The sequence below is a fragment of the Olea europaea genome, chromosome 3 (genome assembly GCF_002742605.1).
Source record: "Olea europaea var. sylvestris chromosome 3, O_europaea_v1, whole genome shotgun sequence".
Classification (NCBI taxonomy): Eukaryota; Viridiplantae; Streptophyta; class Magnoliopsida; order Lamiales; family Oleaceae; genus Olea; species Olea europaea.
In genome coordinates, this window is record NC_036239.1 from 17,293,220 (window position 1) to 17,315,767 (window position 22,548).

The 22,548-nt window shown below is 31.0% G+C and overlaps 1 protein-coding gene across 2 annotated transcripts; it reads left to right on the forward strand.

Moving 5' to 3' along the window:
- Positions 1-14,870: 14,870 nt before the first annotated feature.
- Positions 14,871-21,668, forward strand: LOC111387756 (PHD finger protein Alfin1-like). 2 transcript variants are annotated; one of them, XM_023012341.1, is made up of 5 exons: positions 14,871-15,264; positions 16,140-16,172; positions 18,867-19,095; positions 20,778-20,907; positions 21,175-21,668. In XM_023012341.1, the coding sequence occupies exons 1-5, from the start codon at positions 15,174-15,176 to the stop codon at positions 21,442-21,444; spliced, it is 753 nt and encodes a 250-aa protein (XP_022868109.1). In that variant the 5' UTR covers positions 14,871-15,173; the 3' UTR covers positions 21,445-21,668. The 2 variants fall into 2 exon arrangements, with proteins under 2 accessions (XP_022868109.1, XP_022868115.1); XM_023012347.1 differs by having other exon boundaries at positions 21,178-21,668.
- Positions 21,669-22,548: the final 880 nt, after the last annotated feature.

Here is a 22,548-nt window from a genome sequence, read left to right on the forward strand (position 1 = left end):
GACTATATTTTCCTCAAATCAAGAAAAATGTTTTGTTTGGAGGAATATGATTTTATTTTATAGGGAATTCACACTCTCCTTCTCTCTCTCTCATTCACTCACCAATAAAAAAGGACAAATCTAATATTTTTTAAATTAAAAATTAAATCAACAAACAAGTTTAATTAACAATTTCCATACAAATAAATTCAAGGCAATTGAATTACCTAAAATTTATTTTCTTTCCATACAAATTTCATGCTTACAATTAAACGCACACTTTTTTTCCCCTCTTTTTCCACAACTTCAATTAGGAGGTTGCAAAGAATTATTTCGGAGTCGTAGGAAGTTAAGAAAGTTACAGATTTGAATTCCATTCAAAATATTTCCTCATATCAACTTTTGAAATCTCGCGAGTCGGATCATCTCACATTGACAACACATGATCCATATTTTTCAACATCTCTCACTTGCACGTGATGAGTTTGACCCGAACCATAAGTGACAATGAATATCACACATTAAATCCTTCTCAAGGTCTATTTCACCAAAATTCATACGACAATTAGATTCCTTCACTCTATGGTGACAAACCTAGGGTATGACTGTCTGAATTTCTTTAGGGACAACTTCGATGACTCTCTCGTCTATCTTTGAATTCCGTTTCCCTTTTAAATGATCCATTTTATTCACAACAACCACCATACCTCGTCCTAATCAGCGCAGACACAAGAAAATTAGCATGGATGTGACAGTTGGACTAGTAAGCTTACAAGAATCATGCTTGTTGTACAATGATTTTTACAACAAGTTTGACAACATGCTACGTGGCATGTTATCATTTTACAGTTTGAAAAATATTTTATCTTTCCCATCAACACTTTTTTGACACCTACACCATTGTCAAGCATGTTGTACAAATCCATTGTACAAATGGCTTATTCCAAGCTTACAACAATACAACATAAAATTACGAACTAAGCCTATGTTTGGCTGACGTTTAAGAACAGTTAAATAACTTTTTATCTATTATAAATTAGAGATAAAAAAGAAGAAATAACACGAGTCAAAAGAATTGTGTGTATTATTAGGAATCGATACTCTATGTTTATAAGGTTTAAAATAAGAGTTACAGTTGGAATGAAATAATCTTTTAAACTAGATAAAATTTATCTATGTATTATGATAATACTAAATAATCATCAATAACTATTTCATTCTTTTACAACACCCCCCTTTTGATGATTATTTCTACAATAACTCTCTCATTGAAATCTTGATTGACAAAAAATTCGATTGGAAAAATACCAACAAATGAGAAATAGTATAAATAATTTGGAGTAATAAAATGTTGTTTCGTTAAAACCTTGTCAAAAAATTTCATTGGGACAAAACTTAATCAAAGGAAAAAGAGTACGACTACTCCCTCTAATTTTGGTAAGTAAAAATTCTTGTATCAAGCTATCCATATTTCGTACATCAATGTCTTCAATATTTCAATTTTTGGTGAGGTATGCCTCACATTGTCTTGCATAGTTTTCAAATAACATCGTCTTCATAAGATATATTTTATTAATTCTTAATAACTGTAGTTGATAAATGTGTTTTTACACACTTATTTAGGCCCCGTTTGATAGCCATTTTATTCAAAATGCATTTTTCTCTCTCTTCTTTTTAACCACACATTTTTATTAAAATAATATTACACGTAGATCAAAATTTTTTTCTTATTTTTCAACTACACATTTCACATTAATTTACTATTCTAAAATACATTTTTACATAAAAATGCATATCAAACACTCTCTTAATATCTAAACATGTTGTTAATTGATTAAATGAATGAAATTCTATTCACAATTATGTAATATTTGCTTTTGTAGGCCAAAAATACCTAAGGAAAGAGAACAAAGCAAAAGGAGGAAAAGTGGACTAAAAGTGTGTAATTTTGTGAACTTGGGAACCAAAATGCAAAAGGATCGAGAGTTCAAGCAGCTGGGGTTGCAATTTCTGGAGGGCAAAATTGAAATGAAATTCAAAAATCCAAGACCAAATTGTACAAAATCAAAGTTGAGGGACTTGTCGCGCAATTTCCTGAAGGACTAAACTGCAACAGGCTTAGCCGCTGCGCCACTTCAAGTCGTCGCAGCGCCCCGTTCGGCCGGGGAACTATTTGTGTGCTTTTTCCAAAATCCAGGGACCTGAGCTGCAAATATTTTAGGTTTTAAATATAAAAACCTGGGACGTTCATGGCTGCTCTTTCCCAGCCCTTTCTGCTGCTTCTTGTTTTCTCTTTTTTTATTTTTCTTTCTTCTTCATTTTCTTTCTTCTTTCTTTTTCCTTTTCTTTTCTTTGATACTTTTGGGAGCAAATCATAGAGCACAAAGAGAAAATATTTAAAGATTTGGAGAAATACTTGGAAAAATTAAAGTCAAGCTTCAAATTGGGTTGTATCTATAATTTTGTATTTTCTTAATTATTTTGCCATGTTTGCAATGTATTGTGTAAAATATTTTCATTTTATTTATTTATATAATATGGGCAAAGTTATTATATTGGGATTTATGGTAGTAACTTGATCTTACTTTAATTAATTTCAATATTTGCTCCTTAATGTTAAGTTATTTATTTTCATGTATTTTTACTATTGTTATTGTTGCTAAGGAGAAAACATTTAAAGATTTGGAGAAATACTTGGAAAAATTAAAGTCAAACTTCAAATTGTGTTGTATTTATAACTTTGTATTTTCTTAATTATTTTGCCATGTTTGTAATGTATTGCGTAAAATATTCTCCTTTTATTCATTTATATAATATGGACTAAGTTATTGTGTTGAATTTATGGTAGTAACTTAATATAGCTTTAATATATTTCAATATTTGCTCTTTAATGTTAAGTTATTTATTTTCATTTTTTTTTACTATTGTTGTTGCATTTTCATTTGAATGATTATATTTAGTGAATTGTACATCGTTTGAGAGAAGATTGTGCAATTTAGACAAAATAGTAAAAGCTCTAGGTTTGTTTAGAGGATAAAGATATATTTCTAACTCTAGGTAATACTTTGAATTATTTTTGCAAATATTTAATGCGATTGTTTAGCTCTAATCAACATAGAGATATAGTAGGTTAAACAAATCAATTAGGGTTAATTTCGTTCGAGAAAGGTAACTAAATAAAATTGAAAAATTGGGTCTAACGTCGTAAATGAGTAACTTATTAATTGGCTTGTGAAAAAATTGATTGGGCGAAGGTTAAGTGAAACCATGAATCCCAACCACATTTACTTCCGAAATTTCTAAGATTTTACTTTTTTTTATTTTGTTGATTTTTAGTTATTTTCAAAAACCAAATCTTTATTGTGTGTTTATTTTTATTGTTAGAATTAAATTAATTAAAGTTTAGTAATCGAATGTAAACATTCCTCAAGGGATTGACAACTTGGACACAAAAAGTCAACTTTATTACTTGAACGCGCCCCGTACACTTGCAGTGTAGTATTCAGGCGAACAATAGTAATATATGTTTGATACCCATTTTTAGGGGAAAATGAATTTTATAATGGTAGATTGATGGAGAATGTGTGGATGAAAAATAAGGAAAATTTTTTGATTTACGTGTAAATTATTTTAATGAAAAATGTGTGGTTGAAAAGAAAAGAGAGAAAAATACATTTTGAGAAAAATGGGAATCAAACGGGGCCAATGATTCAAAAAATAACTATTGTTTTGAGAGTAAATGTCTTGCATGTTATAGACATTCATTACCTGGAGAATATGCCTCCCTGTGGGAAAAACTCTAATAAAGGAAAAATAGTATATTATTTTATTAAATACGCTACAAAAGTTGTCTCTTTAAAAATCTTGTCAGAAAAATCCAATGAGACAAAACCTTGGTCAAGCGAAAAAGAGTACAATGCATATTTAATTCCTGCTCATGATAATATCACTTAAATTATGCTTCAAGTATATTAATTTCTTCAATAATGATATTTAATTTATATTAAGATGAGTTGACTATAATAATTTATTATATGCATATCAAATTTTATGCATTGTCACTCTAACAAGGTAGAGACCTTTGATTACATTTACCACATGATAATCTATCTATTTATACAAGTTTTCGAGATATTTATTATGTAAAGAGTCGTACATTTCATATTACGACTTTACTTTTTTTCGTTTTCATTTCACATAAAGATAAACCTTTAAGTGTTCAAGCTGTAGATTAAAAAAAATTTTGTTTCTCTAGTAAATTCAACTTAAGATTGCGTCCCTTTTATTTGGCCAATATGACTTCGATCGATATATTTTGACACAATTATTTTGATTTCTCACTGTATGATGCAGTATATCGTACGCAAAATTGTTGTCGACGTTTTTTTCGATTCTATTTCTTTTCCCATAATTTATTGAGATATCTCAAATATTATTATTTCAGGTACGCGAACCTCTTTTGAGATTTTATAATTTTTATGTCTAAATTCTCAACAAGAATATAGACTCCCTTAATGGGACAATCTTCATGAATTGCTCCACTTTTATTTGGAAATTTTTTGTATTAGAATCGAATACCATCACGCTTCAAACCTGCCATAGATATATCAAATATAATGATATCAAATTGTCTTTTTAGGACATCAATTCATATTGAAGCATCTAAAATTGGTGCGTGAAATATTGTTGATTTCTTCAGTCAGTAAATGCATCTAAATAAATTATTGCGAGGATTTAAATAATGATACATTTATACATTATTTTCAATTTCTTAATTTCCTCCCCCAATGCTGAGAAATTGTCCAATCAAATTGACAAAAAAAATTTCAACATTATAAAATATCACCCATTTGAAATAAGTGTTCAATCTACACATTTATTCTTATCATTCTTTATTTTTCATCTCAGTGTATTATGGTGGATCAATTTTATATATACTGCACTATCAAAAAAATTAGATGAAAAAATTAGTGTCTGACTATAAACTAATTATAATATGGAGAACTATGATATAGGTATAGAAACCTCGAAAAAAATTTAAAAGTACGATCATTTTACTCTAGATGGTTTTATTTTTTGTCATTTTCATAGTTGAGGGATTATAGTGAAATAAGTTCTAAATTATTATTTTATTTGGGTCAAATTATTAAGTATCAATAGAATGAAATTTTATATATCAATATTGGTCTCATTTTGTAGCTTATAATTAATTAGAACTTTTCAACTCGAGAAAAAGTGAATTCGGATAAGTTATACTCAAGACATTGAAGTTTAAAGAAATTACCATTTATTAGTTTTTAATTAAATAGAAATTGGAAAAGAGGCAACCACCTGTATCTAGAATGGATATAAAAAACCTTTTTTTTAATTGATTAGTTTTGTACTTTAATTAAAAACTCCTTTCACCATTATTCATTGGGATTAGAATCATAAGTTCCAAACCCTCGGGGCATATTTTAGTGGTGCAAAGGACAGAAGTGAGGTAGTTTTAACCTTACTGGCAGTTACGGTGTGAGGATTCGATTCCTGAAATATGAAATTAGACTCTTTGTGGGCATAGTGTACGGGGCAAGCTCTTATTTCTTTGCCTGTTGGGGCACATCCAGCTCCATTACGATACTCCAGGGACGGGGTGGTGGAAGTCCTCAAGATTGGGGTTCAACCATTTTAGAATCCTAAGTTTCACTAGGAAATTGATCCTATACAACCCATTCACCGTGGCCATTTATTGTTTGTTGCAATGGAATTCAATTTATATACTAGGTTACAAGTCCTATAAATACTCCCATAAGTCAAGAAAATTTTTCACCCCAAAGATATCATACATACACGGTCAAAGAAACCCAAAAGCTAGAGAAGGAAAATCCTACAATATCACCATATAATATATTTTTCTCATAGAAGGCGGAGAGAGGAAAAGAAAAAGGTTTTCACATGTATTATATTACAGTCCATTACAACTTTTTAAATCTATCAAGGTAAAATACTTTTATGTTAGTGATTTGTTTCCGTATGTTTTTGTATTCAGTAATTTATGCATGAATTGCCAGTGGACATTCGGGTTTGACCTAACGAAATATGAAAGCATTCGGGAATTCAAAATGATTAATGATGGGTGTCGCTTGTTCAACGACATATTCCATAAGAGAAATGTGGTACGAAATGTTTATTTTATTGTTGTATAATTGTCTATGGAAACTGTACGTATTTTACTGGGTATTTTTAAATATCCACTTTTACAATGATTTTACAAGTTAGATCGGATCGTTTGGATTTGTGGCAAGATGGTGATGCGGGTTGTCAAGTGGATCGAAGGAAAAATAAATATTAAATTTTTTTTATCTTTCAATCTATTAGTTAGTTTTATTCATTCTATGACATGTTATTTAATTAGTTAGATGATTGTGTTTTTCTTAAGATACAATTCTGATGTTTTGTTTAAATATATGGATATTTATGTTATTTTATTTTAAAAAATTATTTTTATTGTTCTTCCTTTAATATAAAGAAAAGTGAATTTTTGGTAACACTTCAAGATTTACGAAAATTTGGGATGTTACAGTTGGCATGATGAGTAATAGAATTCCCTAAACAAAAATGGAAGTACTTTATTATCGATTAAATTAATTAGAAGCATTTAACAAACAACACTATTAAACTATTTATCGACATTTCAACTAACACTTATCAAAATATTGAGATTTACGCCTAGCATCATTAACGAGACACAATGTTGATTATATAATTTGAAATTTATGCTCATAATTTAAAATTTGAGTAATACTTTCGCAAACTTTAGATTGCGAATACAAGTTTTAATTTGAAATTTATGCTCATAATCAAATCTATTAGATACAAATAATATCTAGATGATCAACATGGATGATTTAATTGAGAAAGAAAGAAAGAACAAATTTGATTTGGTGCAATTGTAATTGATCTTTAGGCTTAGATAACTAGTGAGTTTGAATTGCTTAATATAAGTTTTAATGTGGAAGCACTTATTAATAGAGAATCATCACATGACTAGATGTTAAGATTGCTGATTAGGTCCAACCGAACAAGAGCGAAGAAAATGAATGAATTGAGAGTAACCTTTAGATTTACACCCAAGTAAAAGAAAATGATTTGCTGTCTAAGAAGTGTAAATCTCATGAACGAGAAAGGAAATATTTAACCACAAAGGGTTAGGTTGGAGCCAAGTTGAAGATTTTTTCGTCTTGACAAAATCTTTCTAATTTAGATAATAACTGAAAGTGACTATGGATAGAGATGTATACTTAACCTTAGGTGATCTAATGAGCTATTTTCACAAAGATTTAATGCCGTGGTTTTGGTTTTAATCGACATAAAGATATAGTAGGTTAAACTAATCAATTAAGGTTAAATTCGCTCGAGAGAGGTAATTAATTAAAATTGGAAAATCGGGTCTAATATCGTAAATGAAGAAATTATTAATTGACTTATGAAGAAATCAATTGACCGACGATTAAGCGAAACCATGAATTCCAACCACATTTACCTATGAAATTTCCAAGACAGTATAATTTTTAGTTATTTTCTCATTTTTTTGAAATCATAATTTTAATTGTCCGTATTTGTTTTTATTTTTAGAATTAAATTGATTAAAATTTGGGTCAAATTATTAAGTATCAATAGAATGAAATTTTATATATCAATATTGGTCTCATTTTGTAGCTTATAATTAATTAGAACTTTTCAACTCGAGAAAAAGTGAATTCGGATAAGTTATACTCAAGACATTGAAGTTTAAAGAAATTACCATTTATTAGTTTTTAATTAAATAGAAATTGGAAAAGAGGCAACCACCTGTATCTAGAATGGATATAAAAAACCTTTTTTTTAATTGATTAGTTTTGTACTTTAATTAAAAACTCCTTTCACCATTATTCATTGGGATTAGAATCATAAGTTCCAAACCCTCGGGGCATATTTTAGTGGTGCAAAGGACAGAAGTGAGGTAGTTTTAACCTTACTGGCAGTTACGGTGTGAGGATTCGATTCCTGAAATATGAAATTAGACTCTTTGTGGGCATAGTGTACGGGGCAAGCTCTTATTTCTTTGCCTGTTGGGGCACATCCAGCTTCATTACGATACTCCAGGGACGGGGTGGTGGAAGTCCTCAAGGTTGGGGTTCAACCATTTTAGAATCCTAAGTTTCACTAGGAAATTGATCCTATACAACCCATTCACCGTGGCCATTTATTGTTTGTTGCAATGGAATTCAATTTATATACTAGGTTACAAGTCCTATAAATACTCCCATAAGTCAAGAAAATTTTTCACCCCAAAGATATCATACATACACGGTCAAAGAAACCCAAAAGCTAGAGAAGGAAAATCCTACAATATCACCATATAATATATTTTTCTCATAGAAGGCGGAGAGAGGAAAATAAAAAGGTTTTCACATGTATTATATTACAGTCCATTACAACTTTTTAAATCTATCAAGGTAAAATACTTTTATGTTAGTGATTTGTTTCCGTATGCTTTTGTATTCAGTAATTTATGCATGAATTGCCAGTGGACATTCGGGTTTGACCTAACGAAATATGAAAGCATTCGGGAATTCAAAATGATTAATGATGGGTGTCGCTTGTTCAACGACATATTCCATAAGAGAAATGTGGTACGAAATGTTTATTTTATTGTTGTATAATTGTCTATGGAAACTGTACGTATTTTACTGGGTATTTTTAAATATCCACTTTTACAATGATTTTACAAGTTAGATCGGATCGTTTGGATTTGTGGCAAGATGGTGATGCGGGTTGTCAAGTGGATCGAAGGAAAAATAAATATTAAATTTTTTTTATCTTTCAATTTATTAGTTAGTTTTATTCATTCTATGACATGTTATTTAATTAGTTAGATGATTGTGTTTTTCTTAAGATACAATTCTTATGTTTTGTTTAAATATATGGATATTTATGTTATTTTATTTTAAAAAATTATTTTTATTGTTCTTCCTTTAATATAAAGAAAAGTGAATTTTTGGTAACACTTCAAGATTTACGAAAATTTGGGATGTTACAGTTGGCATGATGAGTAATAGAATTCCCTAAACAAAAATGGAAGTACTTTATTATCGATTAAATTAATTAGAAGCATTTAACAAACAACACTATTAAACTATTTATCGACATTTCAACTAACACTTATCAAAATATTGAGATTTACGCCTAGCATCATTAACGAGACACAATGTTGATTATATAATTTGAAATTTATGCTCATAATTTAAAATTTGAGTAATACTTTCGCAAACTTTAGATTGCGAATACAAGTTTTAATTTGAAATTTATGCTCATAATCAAATCTATTAGATACAAATAATATCTAGATGATCAACATGGATGATTTAATTGAGAAAGAAAGAAAGAACAAATTTGATTTGGTGCAATTGTAATTGATCTCTAGGCTTAGATAACTAGTGAGTTTGAATTGCTTAATATAAGTTTTAATGTGGAAGCACTTATTAATAGAGAATCATCACATGACTAGATGTTAAGATTGCTGATTAGGTCCAACCGAACAAGAGCGAAGAAAATGAATGAATTGAGAGTAACCTTTAGATTTACACCCAAGTAAAAGAAAATGATTTGCTGTCTGAGAAGTGTAAATCTCATGAACGAGAAAGGGAATATTTAACCACAAAGGGTTAGGTTGGAGCCAAGTTGAAGATTTTTTCGTCTTGACAAAATCTTTCTAATTTAGATAATAACTGAAAGTGACTATGGATAGAGATGTATACTTAACCTTAGGTGATCTAATGAGCTATTTTCACAAAGATTTAATGCCGTGGTTTTGGTTTTAATCGACATAAAGATATAGTAGGTTAAACTAATCAATTAAGGTTAAATTCGCTCGAGAGAGGTAATTAATTAAAATTGGAAAATCGGGCTTTTGTATTCAGTAATTTATGCATGAATTGCCAGTGGACATTCGGGTTTGACCTAACGAAATATGAAAGCATTCGGGAATTCAAAATGATTAATGATGGGTGTCGCTTGTTCAACGACATATTCCATAAGAGAAATGTGGTACGAAATGTTTATTTTATTGTTGTATAATTGTCTATGGAAACTGTACGTATTTTACTGGGTATTTTTAAATATCCACTTTTACAATGATTTTACAAGTTAGATCGGATCGTTTGGATTTGTGGCAAGATGGTGATGCGGGTTGTCAAGTGGATCGAAGGAAAAATAAATATTAAATTTTTTTTATCTTTCAATTTATTAGTTAGTTTTATTCATTCTATGACATGTTATTTAATTAGTTAGATGATTGTGTTTTTCTTAAGATACAATTCTTATGTTTTGTTTAAATATATGGATATTTATGTTATTTTATTTTAAAAAATTATTTTTATTGTTCTTCCTTTAATATAAAGAAAAGTGAATTTTTGGTAACACTTCAAGATTTACGAAAATTTGGGATGTTACAGTTGGCATGATGAGTAATAGAATTCCCTAAACAAAAATGGAAGTACTTTATTATCGATTAAATTAATTAGAAGCATTTAACAAACAACACTATTAAACTATTTATCGACATTTCAACTAACACTTATCAAAATATTGAGATTTACGCCTAGCATCATTAACGAGACACAATGTTGATTATATAATTTGAAATTTATGCTCATAATTTAAAATTTGAGTAATACTTTCGCAAACTTTAGATTGCGAATACAAGTTTTAACTGAGATACAAATCTATTAGATACTTTAGATTGCGAATACAAGTTTTAATTTGAAATTTATGCTCATAATCAAATCTATTAGATACAAATAATATCAAGATGATCAACATGGATGATTTAATTGAGAAAGAAAGAAAGAACAAATTTGATTTGGTGCAATTGTAATTGATCTTTAGGCTTAGATAACTAGTGAGTTTGAATTGCTTAATATAAGTTTTAATGTGGAAGCACTTATTAATAGAGAATCATCACATGACTAGATGTTAAGATTGCTGATTAGGTCCAACCGAACAAGAGCGAAGAAAATGAATGAATTGAGAGTAACCTTTAGATTTACACCCAAGTAAAAGAAAATGATTTGCTGTCTGAGAAGTGTAAATCTCATGAACGAGAAAGGGAATATTTAACCACAAAGGGTTAGGTTGGAGCCAAGTTGAAGATTTTTTCGTCTTGACAAAATCTTTCTAATTTAGATAATAACTGAAAGTGACTATGGATAGAGATGTATACTTAACCTTAGGTGATCTAATGAGCTATTTTCACAAAGATTTAATGCCGTGGTTTTGGTTTTAATCGACATAAAGATATAGTAGGTTAAACTAATCAATTAAGGTTAAATTCGCTCGAGAGAGGTAATTAATTAAAATTGGAAAATCGGGTCTAATATCGTAAATGAAGAAATTATTAATTGACTTATGAAGAAATCAATTGGCCGACGATTAAGCGAAACCATGAATCCCAATCACATTTACCTATGAAATTTCCAAGACAGTATAATTTTTAGTTATTTTCTCGTTTTTTTGAAATCATAATTTTAATTGTCTGTATTTGTTTTTATTTTTAGAATTAAATTGATTAAAGTTGTGTAATCTAAAGTAAACATTCATCGAGGGATCGACAACTCGGATTCAAAAAGTCAACTTTATTACTTGAACGCGATCCGTGTACTTGCGGTTCTCACTTTCATGGCGAACACTTTTTATTCTTGAGCGAGCACGTAGTAGTCAGATATAAACATTGATGATGTGTCATTTAATTAACTCGAGTAAAATCGGTATGGGTCCGTTTGATTGCAAGGATGAAATTTGGGTGAAAAGAAAACGAATTACAGGGAATTGAATTGCTTAGAACTTGTTTTTTTGGGAATTGTCAATTAAATGTTTTAATATGTCTAATTGTTCACCTAAAAAATGTTGAAGTTTTGGATATTTTGGTATTTGTTTGGTCTTGTTTTTCATGAAAATTGTTAATTAAATGGATAATTTTTTACAATTGTTAATAGATTTTATCCCTACTGCTGAAAATTAATAAAATAAAATAAATAAATAAAGCTGGAAAACTGAATTCCCACCAAAATAGTGGGATTGGTTTTCCACAATTTCAAGAAAAATGCACATGTGTGGGGGGAAAAGGTAGAAAAGAAATTCTCAAAAAAAATATTGCAATCAAACACTACATTTTGATGGAAAATTTTCATTTTTAATGAAAAAGTGACCAATCAAACAGGCCCTAAGAAAAAATGAAGTGGCCAATTGGCAATCCAAAGAAACTGGAAATTGACTTTGGTGGATTGGTATCGAGTTGGTCCAAAATGGATCCAACTCGATCCACGTCTAGACCACCTTTATTCATGTTATGGATCAAGAAATGCGAGTTGTAAAGAACAAATTGCAAAAGGAAGGCAAAAATTTTATTTAGACTGCATTTGACTCCCATTTTTCAAAAATTTATTTTTAACCACACATTCTCTAAAATAATTTTACACGTAAATCGAAAATTTTTCCTTCTTTTTTAATAACATATTCTCCAAAAAAATTACTATTTCTAAATACCTTTTCTTACCAAGATGGAACTCAAACAGGGGATTAATACTCTTCAAATTCAATGTTGTTGAAATTGCTTGACAAAATTACAATTGTAAAATAAATTATGAAATAAATTTCTTAAACCAACGTGTAATAACTAGATACCATACTTGTTGCAATTCAATTGCAATGTCTTAGCAAAAATAATAAAGGAATGAGAGGAACACAAATACGGTGCCACCTCGTTCAATAGTTCAATGAAATATTACGTGTCTTAGGCACCGTTTGATACAAAGAATTTCCATAGAAAAAGGAAATCCTTTCCAATTTTTCCACTTTTTTGAGTGTCTGATGCACCCTTTTTTCTTGGCAATTGAATTCCACGAACAGTGTCCACACGGAAAAATGTGTCCGTGTGGACACTTTTTCCAACTTTCGAGGGAAAATGAATTCCCATGGAGAATGGTGGTTTTTTAGATTCTAACATTTTTTTTTGTTGGCAATAAAAAGAAATTTTAAAAATTATTGTAAAAAAAATTTCTCTATAATTGACAATTTTCATGTAAAACAAAATCAAACGAACACCAAAAAACACTTTTATTTCAACATTTTTCACTTGAAAAATTATACCAATCAAACACAATAATTTACAATTTTCAGGAAAACAATTTTTAGATAATTCAATTCCCTAGAATTTTTTTCTACCCAAATTTCATGTTTGCAATCAAACGAATCCTTAGTGAAAATCTTATAGAGTTTTGAGTTTGAAGTTATACTTCAAAAACTAGTTTTTATGAGCTAAACATAGAGCGAGTACTTTTTTCTCTACTCGTCTGCGAATATATTAAACCTTCTACTACCATTGAAAATGATTTTGCACAATAACAATAACCTAAAAGCTCTTCTAATAAAACTCTCTTGGGTAGGTATGAATTAATTGCTATTCTATGAATTGACCACGGTTACTAGCAATCCTAACTTCATGTAGTTAAAATGGAATGAAATGCCATACTATACGGGAAAACCTAGGTCTTATGAATACAAAATGACGTTATTTTGTTAAACTTAAGATAAAAAATATTTTTAACCGCTCATATAAATACATCACAATTTGTTTATAATCATTTTTAATTTTATTGCAAAAACACAAAACTACTTACAAGTCGACTTATTCAAATTCACATAGTAAAAAAAAAAAAAAAAATTGCTCTAAAATCAATATTTACTTATAATTAAACTTATCAAACTTGTCCAACGGCACAAAGCATGTTTCATTAAGCCCTTGTTGGGATGTGATTTTTTACAATACTTTAATTGAAATTTGGATCGTTGGTAATGTATGATGAGCTCCTTCCAGTCGTAATTTGTGACTAAGCATTTGGTAAATTATCATAATTTTCCTTCTTGCAAACAAAGCAAACTAAATGTGGGATCATAATTCTACAAAAATATGGTCAATTAGTGCGTCTGCTTTTCAAATTATAATGGTAATAATTTTCAGTTTGCTGATAATCGATCCAGACAAAAGCTAAATTTGAAAGTAACCTGAACTTACTTTTAAATATATTTTTTTTTACTAAGGCCATGTTTGATTGGCAAATCTTTTCGATGAAAAATAGAAATTGGATTCCATTTTCCCACTTTCAAGTGTTTGACATGTTTTTTTTTTTTTTGCCATGGAATTCAAGTTCCATGTTTTCTTGGACTTTTTTAGCTTGTTAAGGAAAATCAAATTGATTTTCCCAGTTACTGTAGCATATATGTATTTTTTATTTTAATTTTTTTTGTTGCCAAAGTTAACAAATTTTAAAAATTATTGTAAAAAAAATCTCCCTTTAATTGATAATTTTCATATAAAACAAAGCCAAACAAATATCAAAAGATATATATTTTTATTGAATTTTTTTCATTTTTTTAGCAATGGAAACAAATTTAATCTCTAACAACAGTAAATTCTATTCATTTAATTGACAATTTTCATGTAAAATAAAGTCAAACGAACATAAAAAAAACTTTTATTTCAATATTTTCCACGTGAAAATTTATATCAATCAAATACAATAATTTACAATTCCTAAGAATATAATTTTTAGGCAATTTAATTCCATGGAATTCATTTTCTATTCAATTCAATTCCGTCTTTACAATCAAACAGACCCTTATTTCCAATTTAACTGATGAAATTCTATTTTTTATTTTAAAAATTTTCATAATTTACTTGTAACTTAAAATGGAACTTTTTTTTTCCAGTAATTTTTTTTGAGCTCAGTCAAAGTTTGCCGCCAGTTTAGATCTTGCACGCAGTACACACAGTAGAAGGGCAAAAATGTAATAATAATAATAAATTGAAGACAGCAAATTGAGCAAGAAATCAAAAGCATTTCTAGGGCTTTAATCAATTTTCTCACTCATTCCCGCTATTTACTCTCTCTCCTCAGATTTTCACTCAAGCATATATTCACACACAGACAAATCTATATTTTTATTTTCGAAATTCGATTTGTTATTTTTGTAATCATTGAGGAGCCATGAAGAAGAAACCCTAGCGCTTGCGTAAAATCTTAATTTGGTTGATTTGCGGTTAATTTTGCCAGATTTGGCGTTAATTTTGGGGGGATTCTTGTGTGTTCTCTAATTAGTGTAGAGAAGATTGGAGAATGGAAGGAATTCCGATACCGAGAACTGTAGAGGAAGTCTTCAATGATTTCAAAGGCCGTCGAGCCGGTCTCATCAAAGCCCTGACCGTTGGTATATCTTTTCAAGCAGCTTTTCATCTTTTTTCGTACATTAACACTGTATTTTTTTACGTGGATATATATTACTAACATTTATGGATTGCGTTTCTGAATGTAATTACGTGTTTATACATGTATGAGTGTGTGGATACACGTGTTTATGCCTCTCCGTGTTATTAAAAATGTACAACAATGGAGAGAAAAAAGTAGAAGATAACAATAATCAAAGATAAAACCGACTTGAACAAGAAAAATTATATGTTCTCCTCAAACGATATTTGCCTCTCTTAAGGATTGAAAATGGCAAATAGTTTGCAGGACTGATCAAGCCTAAAGAAGAACACCGAAAGTAAAAAGTGATCTTCAAAATGAACAAGTGAAAATAAAGGAATTTGAATATGTAGAGGACAAAATTTTATGCAAAAGTTGAATGAATAATGGTAAACAGATTTTTCATATGTTTTAGGGATGAACACACCATGTATTTATAGGATTCTACTATCCTTACACATATTAGTTTCAACTCAAGTAAAGAGATGCAATGTTCCACCAAGAAAACCGCCATAAATTAAAAGAAAAAAAAAATAAAATTCCAGCCAATGGTCACATTTTATAACTATGCGACCGCATAGTTATAGCCTATGCCGTCGCAGTTATAGCTTTGGCTGCCTCCAATTTCTCTGAAATTCCACATGCAACCGCAAGCCTCAAAGGCTTATGCGGACGTATAAGCCATTTTTATGGCCCAATCTTTCTCTCATCATCCCTTTTCATCCCTTTTTATTTTGAAAAATAAATTTACAACACTCTGTTCTTCTCAAATTTTATTTTATTAAATTTAGTGGTTCTTTTGTTCTGATGCATGTCTTTGAATTGGGGTTGTTGCAGATGTTGAGAAGTTTTATCAGCAGTGTGATCCTGGTAAGTTAGTTTGATTGTTCTGCAGAAAAATGTTGGGTCTGTTGTGCATATTTAGATCCATATTACTTTCCATTGCTTTGTCAATTACTATGCTGTGAATTTAGAGCGTTTATTGCCGGTTTAATTGCTATTGTTTTTTCTCATTTTGATCACTATCTGCTCATTCTATACATAGTTTTGGCTTTTTCGATTGTTTTGTCTTGCTTTTTGTTTCCATAATGGAAACCTGAAGGATATGTTTCACTGAAAGTGAAGCTCTGAATCTTGCCCTAAGTTTCAATTAAGTTGCCTGCTTTAGATTTCAGTTATGTCTTTTATACTACCTGTGTCTCTCCACCCTTTAATCTGTCAGCTGTTGAAAAGTGTAGTTTGGTTTTTAACAATTGGACGGCAGTTCCATACTCCATGGAAAATTGGCAGAATGTAACTGATGTAAATATTTTTTCCCTAAAGGTTGTAGTTCTGGGTGTTGGGAATCAAAAGTTTTGTCTACTTGGAATAACTTTTCCTTCTGTACTCTTTGCTGCTATGAGAAGCGATTATGTCATTATCTTCGGGTGAAAATTCTTTTCTTTAGTGCTTGGTTTCTTTATTAGATTGACATTTCTTCACTATCTTATAAGAAAATGTCTAAAGTTTATGGTGCTTTTGATTTTGCGATTATTTAGGCTATCATATTACGTCTATCAAACGATTTCAAGTTAGATTAGTTCTGCTATTTCTGCCAGTAATATTTGAGTTTTTGCCTTCGCGAGGGAGGAATAAGCCTCATAACAAATATCAATGAATATATGTAACACAAGAATTTCACAATTTTTTTTTTTTTGATAGGTAATCAGAGAATTTTATTCCTTAAAAGAGAGTACACGGGAGGTATACAATCACTTTAAGTATAAAAGGAACAACATGAAATTAGGCAACCCTACAACAGGATTTTTAGCCACTGCATTAAACCAAGTATACAAAGCCAAGTAAAATAATTCTTTTATCTGTTCTGTTGTCTTTGTTTGGTCTTCGAAACATCGATCGTTCCGTTCTCTCCATATGCACCATACAACGCATCTCGGGATAAGATTCCAGAAAAGTTTGCTAGCCTTATCGTGAAGTTTTCTCCTCCATTCCCGCACCACGTTTTCTATACGCCTAGGTAGCATCCAATCCATTGATTGAGAAACCAAAACACTGTTCCAAAGCCAACGTACACCATCACAATGAATGAATAAATGATCAATCGTCTCTCCATCCTTCTTGCACATATAGCACCACTCGGTTACATAAAATCCTTTTCGTCGAAGATTATCCACCGTTGACACCTGCCCCCCTCATCACTGGTAGGATGTCCTAATAGTCGTTAGCATATTTTGTCCCTAACATCCTCCTCATTGCTAATAATGTCTTCCTATTCCCTTTCTTTATCAACACCTCCTAACAATTATTGGCTGAGTAATTTGCCTCACTGCACTTCACAAGTCTTGGGTTACCTTTTGCTATTTCAGCCTATATGCTGTAAGACAAAAATCATTTCACTAGTGGTAGATCTTTACCCAATTGCAAAAGATCTTTCTTTAAGGTTGGGGCTGAGAAAACAGCCATCTCATATAGCATAAGCCTGATTTGTTAGGATAGTTTTCCAGGCCCATTGACGATACGAAGTAGCAGTAAAAAAGTTGCCCATTTTTATGAATTATGCGGAGTGCCCTAGCCCAAAAGTAAATAAAGAAGCCCAATTATAAAAAGTGCAAAAATCTACTTCTTTCTTGAGCTCAGAATTTTTTATGTTTATATTTCCAATTCTGGGCTCGGAAACAGTACTCTGGACCTAGAAGTAAATAAAGAAGCTCAAGCTCAACATAAATATCTCTAAGACTGATATTTTAACTTAAGCCTAGCTCTGTTCTTTTTTAAATGAAAAAAATTACGAGCTAGATATCTGAACCTAGACGTAAATGAATTGCCCCAAGGTTACAACCTGCCTACCATCCAAACGCACAATAATTAAGATGCAATGTCTCATGGTGTTACCTGCAAGAGAGGTGTAAGGCTCACCTAGAGGCTCAGGGCGCATTTTTCCCTTCTTTGATAACAATTTTTTAGTCTATAGTGATTGCTTTTAAGGCAGGAGAGAACCATTTGAAATTTAAAGATAATAAAATTAGAACTTGCCATGGTTACCTGCTTACATGCTATGCATTATATAGCATTGGCACTTTCTTAGACCAGCTTTGGTTTTAGAACTGGTGTGTTCATCTGAAACAATTTGTTGACCTTTATTTTGCTACTGAGGGCTGCTATAGAATTTTATCTTCCATTCATGGCCAAGAACAAACCGCTGTGTGGACACATAAAGTGCCCATCAAATACCATGAATTTACAAGTCAACTCTCTGTATTCTTGTCTTTTGCTTGTCAGGATGCAGTGTTTTGGTGAGTGAAAGATATGGATTTTAATGATTTTGTATCTTCTTAATGGTCAATTTTCTTCAATGCTCAGTCATTGGTTTTTGAAAAATGAATAATAAACTAAAATAATGTTTTTATGAATGAAAAACATGAAAAGATCTCTGAATTGTCTTTTATTATGCCTTCCTTTCGTGGTGTTCATGGTGGAGTTATGATAAAATATTGGTTCTGACGAAGTAAATACAAATATGGGGTTTTTTTTGTTGTTTTTGACTACATAGATTTTTATGTACAGAAAAAGAGAATCTGTGTCTGTATGGGTTTCCAAATGAGACATGGGAAGTCAACCTGCCTGTTGAGGAGGTTCCTCCTGAACTACCTGAGCCAGCATTAGGAATAAACTTTGCCAGGGATGGCATGCAAGAAAAGGATTGGTTATCACTTGTTGCAGTTCACAGTGACTCGTGGCTGCTTTCTGTTGCATTCTACTTTGGTGCACGCTTTGGATTTGGCAAGAATGAAAGGTAAGTACTCTTACCTTTTTGGTGAACTACATTGGTGATCAGTAACATTTTTTAAGAATAATTTTCTCTAGATTTTGGTTTATAAGTTCACCTAGACTTTTGGGTTAGCTAATTGAACAACGATCTTTTTTATTGTGTTATCAGATGTGTTCAAATGCTTTGTAAGATTATTGATTTCTGTAGATCAAGTCATTTTGGTCTTCTTTATTTGTGATCAGTCTATTGCTTTGCCCGTGTTCCTTTCCAACTGAAATTATGTTCCTCTCCTATTTCTAACTTTAGATTCTACAGTATTCCTTTCTCCTATTTACGTTGAATTTAACTTAGCTGTAGCTATTGTTATTTTAATTCCGTAACCTGATGCTTGAATTGTATTATTATGTTCTTCTATTTTTGTACTCTTGGTGTGACCACCCGACCTTTTACTTGTGTATGTGTACACCTCTGAATTTTCCTCATTGCTTGCACTTGCATCCTGAAACTTTCTTCTGTGACTTATTAAGGTCTCTGGGTTATGCATGCTCGTTGTACTTGTTGCTTCATTAAAATTTTGCAAGCCATTGAGAGTCTTTCATCTGGCGGATTTTTTATTTATTTTTTTTTTTTTTAAAATTTTGATTCTCCTCTTCATCATTGTACATTATTTTTTCACATTAAACTCACACATAATTGTGGTCCAAACTTTTTTTCTTATCACTAACCAGTTTACAATGAAACTGATTGATGGCTCCACATGTTTTGGTGGCCAATTTCCATCTTCAAATGGAATCTTCCTATTTCTAAAACATAATTTGAGCTCAAAAGTTTTGCAATCTAGTGATTCTGAAATTTTACATTGTTGAGTTATTGTTTTCTAGAAATTATGTAACACAACAAAATTTTGTTTGCAATGATAAAGGAAAAGTGAGGATATTATTTTTTCAGTATATCAAGATCTCTTTACTAATAACCCAGTGCTTTTGGTATCCTTTTCTTATCTCTGACATTACTTGATCCTTTTCAGTTTTCATGTGTCTTCTATAAATCAAGTTTGAAGCGTTTCTCTTTAGTATAATATTCTTACTTTCTAGTTTTAAACGTTCATAAGATAGTTTTTTAAGCACAAGTAAATTCTTTTGCCCATTAATCTGGTGAATAACTATGCATATGGGGAAAGGTGCTTTTCTCTACTTGTAAAAAGGTATCATGGAGGTCATTAACTTTTATTGGAATAATTTTATTTTATTTTATTTTTATTTTATTATTATTATTATTATTATTATTATTTTTTGGGTTGTTGTGCAGATACAATCGTGTTGTTTATAGAGTTTTTTTTGTCCTTTTTAAGTAACGATGGGAAGTGATGTAGATTGCTAAACTACCTAGGAGTTCGTGCTGTCATTGATAGGAACCATTTGTGAATTTCTATTTATGGGTTGGTTCTTGGCACAAGTGCAGACTTTCCAACTATTGTAACTGACATTAAAACGTTATGTAGGGGACCATCTTTCAAATCTGGATTTTGATCGCTGTTCCATCTGAAAGCTTACGACATTTAGTCTTCTTGCCACCTTTAACAAATGTATCGGTTTTGGATGTTGGCTTTTCATGTTTTGCCAGGAGACCCGAATCCTCTAGTGTCCGTATTTGTCATCTATTTCTGATTCTAATTTCTAGCTTTTATTGGAAATCGGTTTTGGCAGGAAGAGGCTTTTCCAGATGATTAATGATGTACCTACTGTATTTGAAGTCGTGACGGGGGCCGTTAAGCAGGTCAAGGACCAGGCAGCCTCTCAAAATAACAGCAGTAAAAGCAAATCTAGTGGGAGAATGGTAAGAGTTGTTTCACACTTCTGTCTTCGGCTTGAGCATGTTGGTTTGACCAACCTTAAAAATTAATCATATTGATGGTATACAAAAATAAAAATAAATTATTGGTCAAAATTGAAATATGTTACTAGAAATATTTATTTATTTTACTTTAATGTAAGGAAAAAAATGGTTACTTAAAAATAACTTCTGTCACTTTTAAGCTTAGCGGAACATGCTCTTCATCACTAGCTTTAATTATGTGCCTTCAACTGGCTTTGCTTCCTTTAGCAGTCTCGTCAGCCTGATTCGGAGCACAAGGGATTTAAGATTTCTGCACCCAAAGATGAGGAGGAAAGTGGCGAGGAAGAAGACGACGATGAGCAAGGAGCAATATGTGGAGCTTGTGGAGAGAGTTATGGTGCTGATGAATTCTGGATTTGCTGTGATGTGTGCGAGAGATGGTTCCATGGAAAGTGTGTGAAGATTACGCCTGCTAAAGCTGAACACATCAAGCAGTACAAATGCCCCACTTGCAGTAATAAGAGGGCTAGAGTTTAATCTACCATTTTAGAAGTCGAAATCGAAGGTGGCCAGCGTCAAGCTTATAAATTTGAATACATTCTGATGGGATCGAAATGTTGTGAACTTCTTCAGATTCCTATTATTCGAACTTCTACTTGTAGTTTAGGGATATTCGTGAAGAAAACTTGTGCTTTCCTTTTGAGTGTGATTTTGGAGACATTTTACCCCTCGCGTTCTTGTAGTTAGTGTATGTTTTACCTTGTTAAGAGTCTCAGTCATTTACTTGTAGCTGCTATCCAAGTCGCCTCATCGGGATCTTAGCCTTGAACCCTTTAACCTAGTCTGTTTTTGACGATAGCCTGAAATGAAATCACCTTGTCTCAATTTCATTCCTCAGTTCCTAATTCCAATAGCCTTGCATTCAAAGTCGCAACGCTCCTTTCAGTCATTTCATCGAACAAGTTATTTGGTTCCACTTAGCCCCCATTTTTCCAAATTATAATGAGTGGAATAGTATTTTTTTTATTTTTTTGAGAATGAGAGGTTGAAAAAGAAGGAAAATTTTTCGATTTATGTGTAATATTATTTTATGGAAGATTGTATGATTAAAAATAGGGGAGAGAAAAATAAAATTTAATTTAATGGGGCCAAACTTGTCCTTAGTAGGCCCATATTTCCCCGTACATAATAATGTATCAATCGGTAGCCAATTTAAAATGAGGAAATTGCACTATGCCCCCGTTTCATCTCCATTAAATTTAGCCCCCGTTTGATCCCCATTACCTGAAAATGAAAATGGGAGAATAATATTTTTTAGAAAAATGAGCGGTTGAAAAGAAGGAAAAGTTTTCGATTTAAGTGTAATATTATTTTATGAAAGATTGTGTGGTTGAAAATAGGAGAGAGAAAAATGAAATGTAATGGAATTGAATTTAATGGGGATCAAACAGGAGCTTAATTAAATTACATTTCATTTTCTCTCTCCTATTTTCAATCATACAATCTTTCATAAAATAATATTACACGTAAATCAAAAATTTTTTCATCTTTTTTAACCGCTCATTTTTCTAAAAAATACAATTCCCTCCATTTTCATTTTCAGGATAGGGTTCAAAAGGAGGCTAGATTTCAATTATCGTG

Bases quoted from the DNA above. Each gene is read 5' to 3' on its own strand.
- LOC111387756 (XM_023012341.1), top strand. From the start codon at position 15,174: ATGGAAGGAATTCCGATACCGAGAACTGTAGAGGAAGTCTTCAATGAT. The intron at 16,173-18,866 runs GTAAGTTAGTTT...TTTTATGTACAG, and splicing joins TTATCAGCAGTGTGATCCTG to AAAAAGAGAATCTGTGTCTG. The intron at 20,908-21,174 runs GTAAGAGTTGTT...TGCTTCCTTTAG, and splicing joins GCAAATCTAGTGGGAGAATG to CAGTCTCGTCAGCCTGATTC.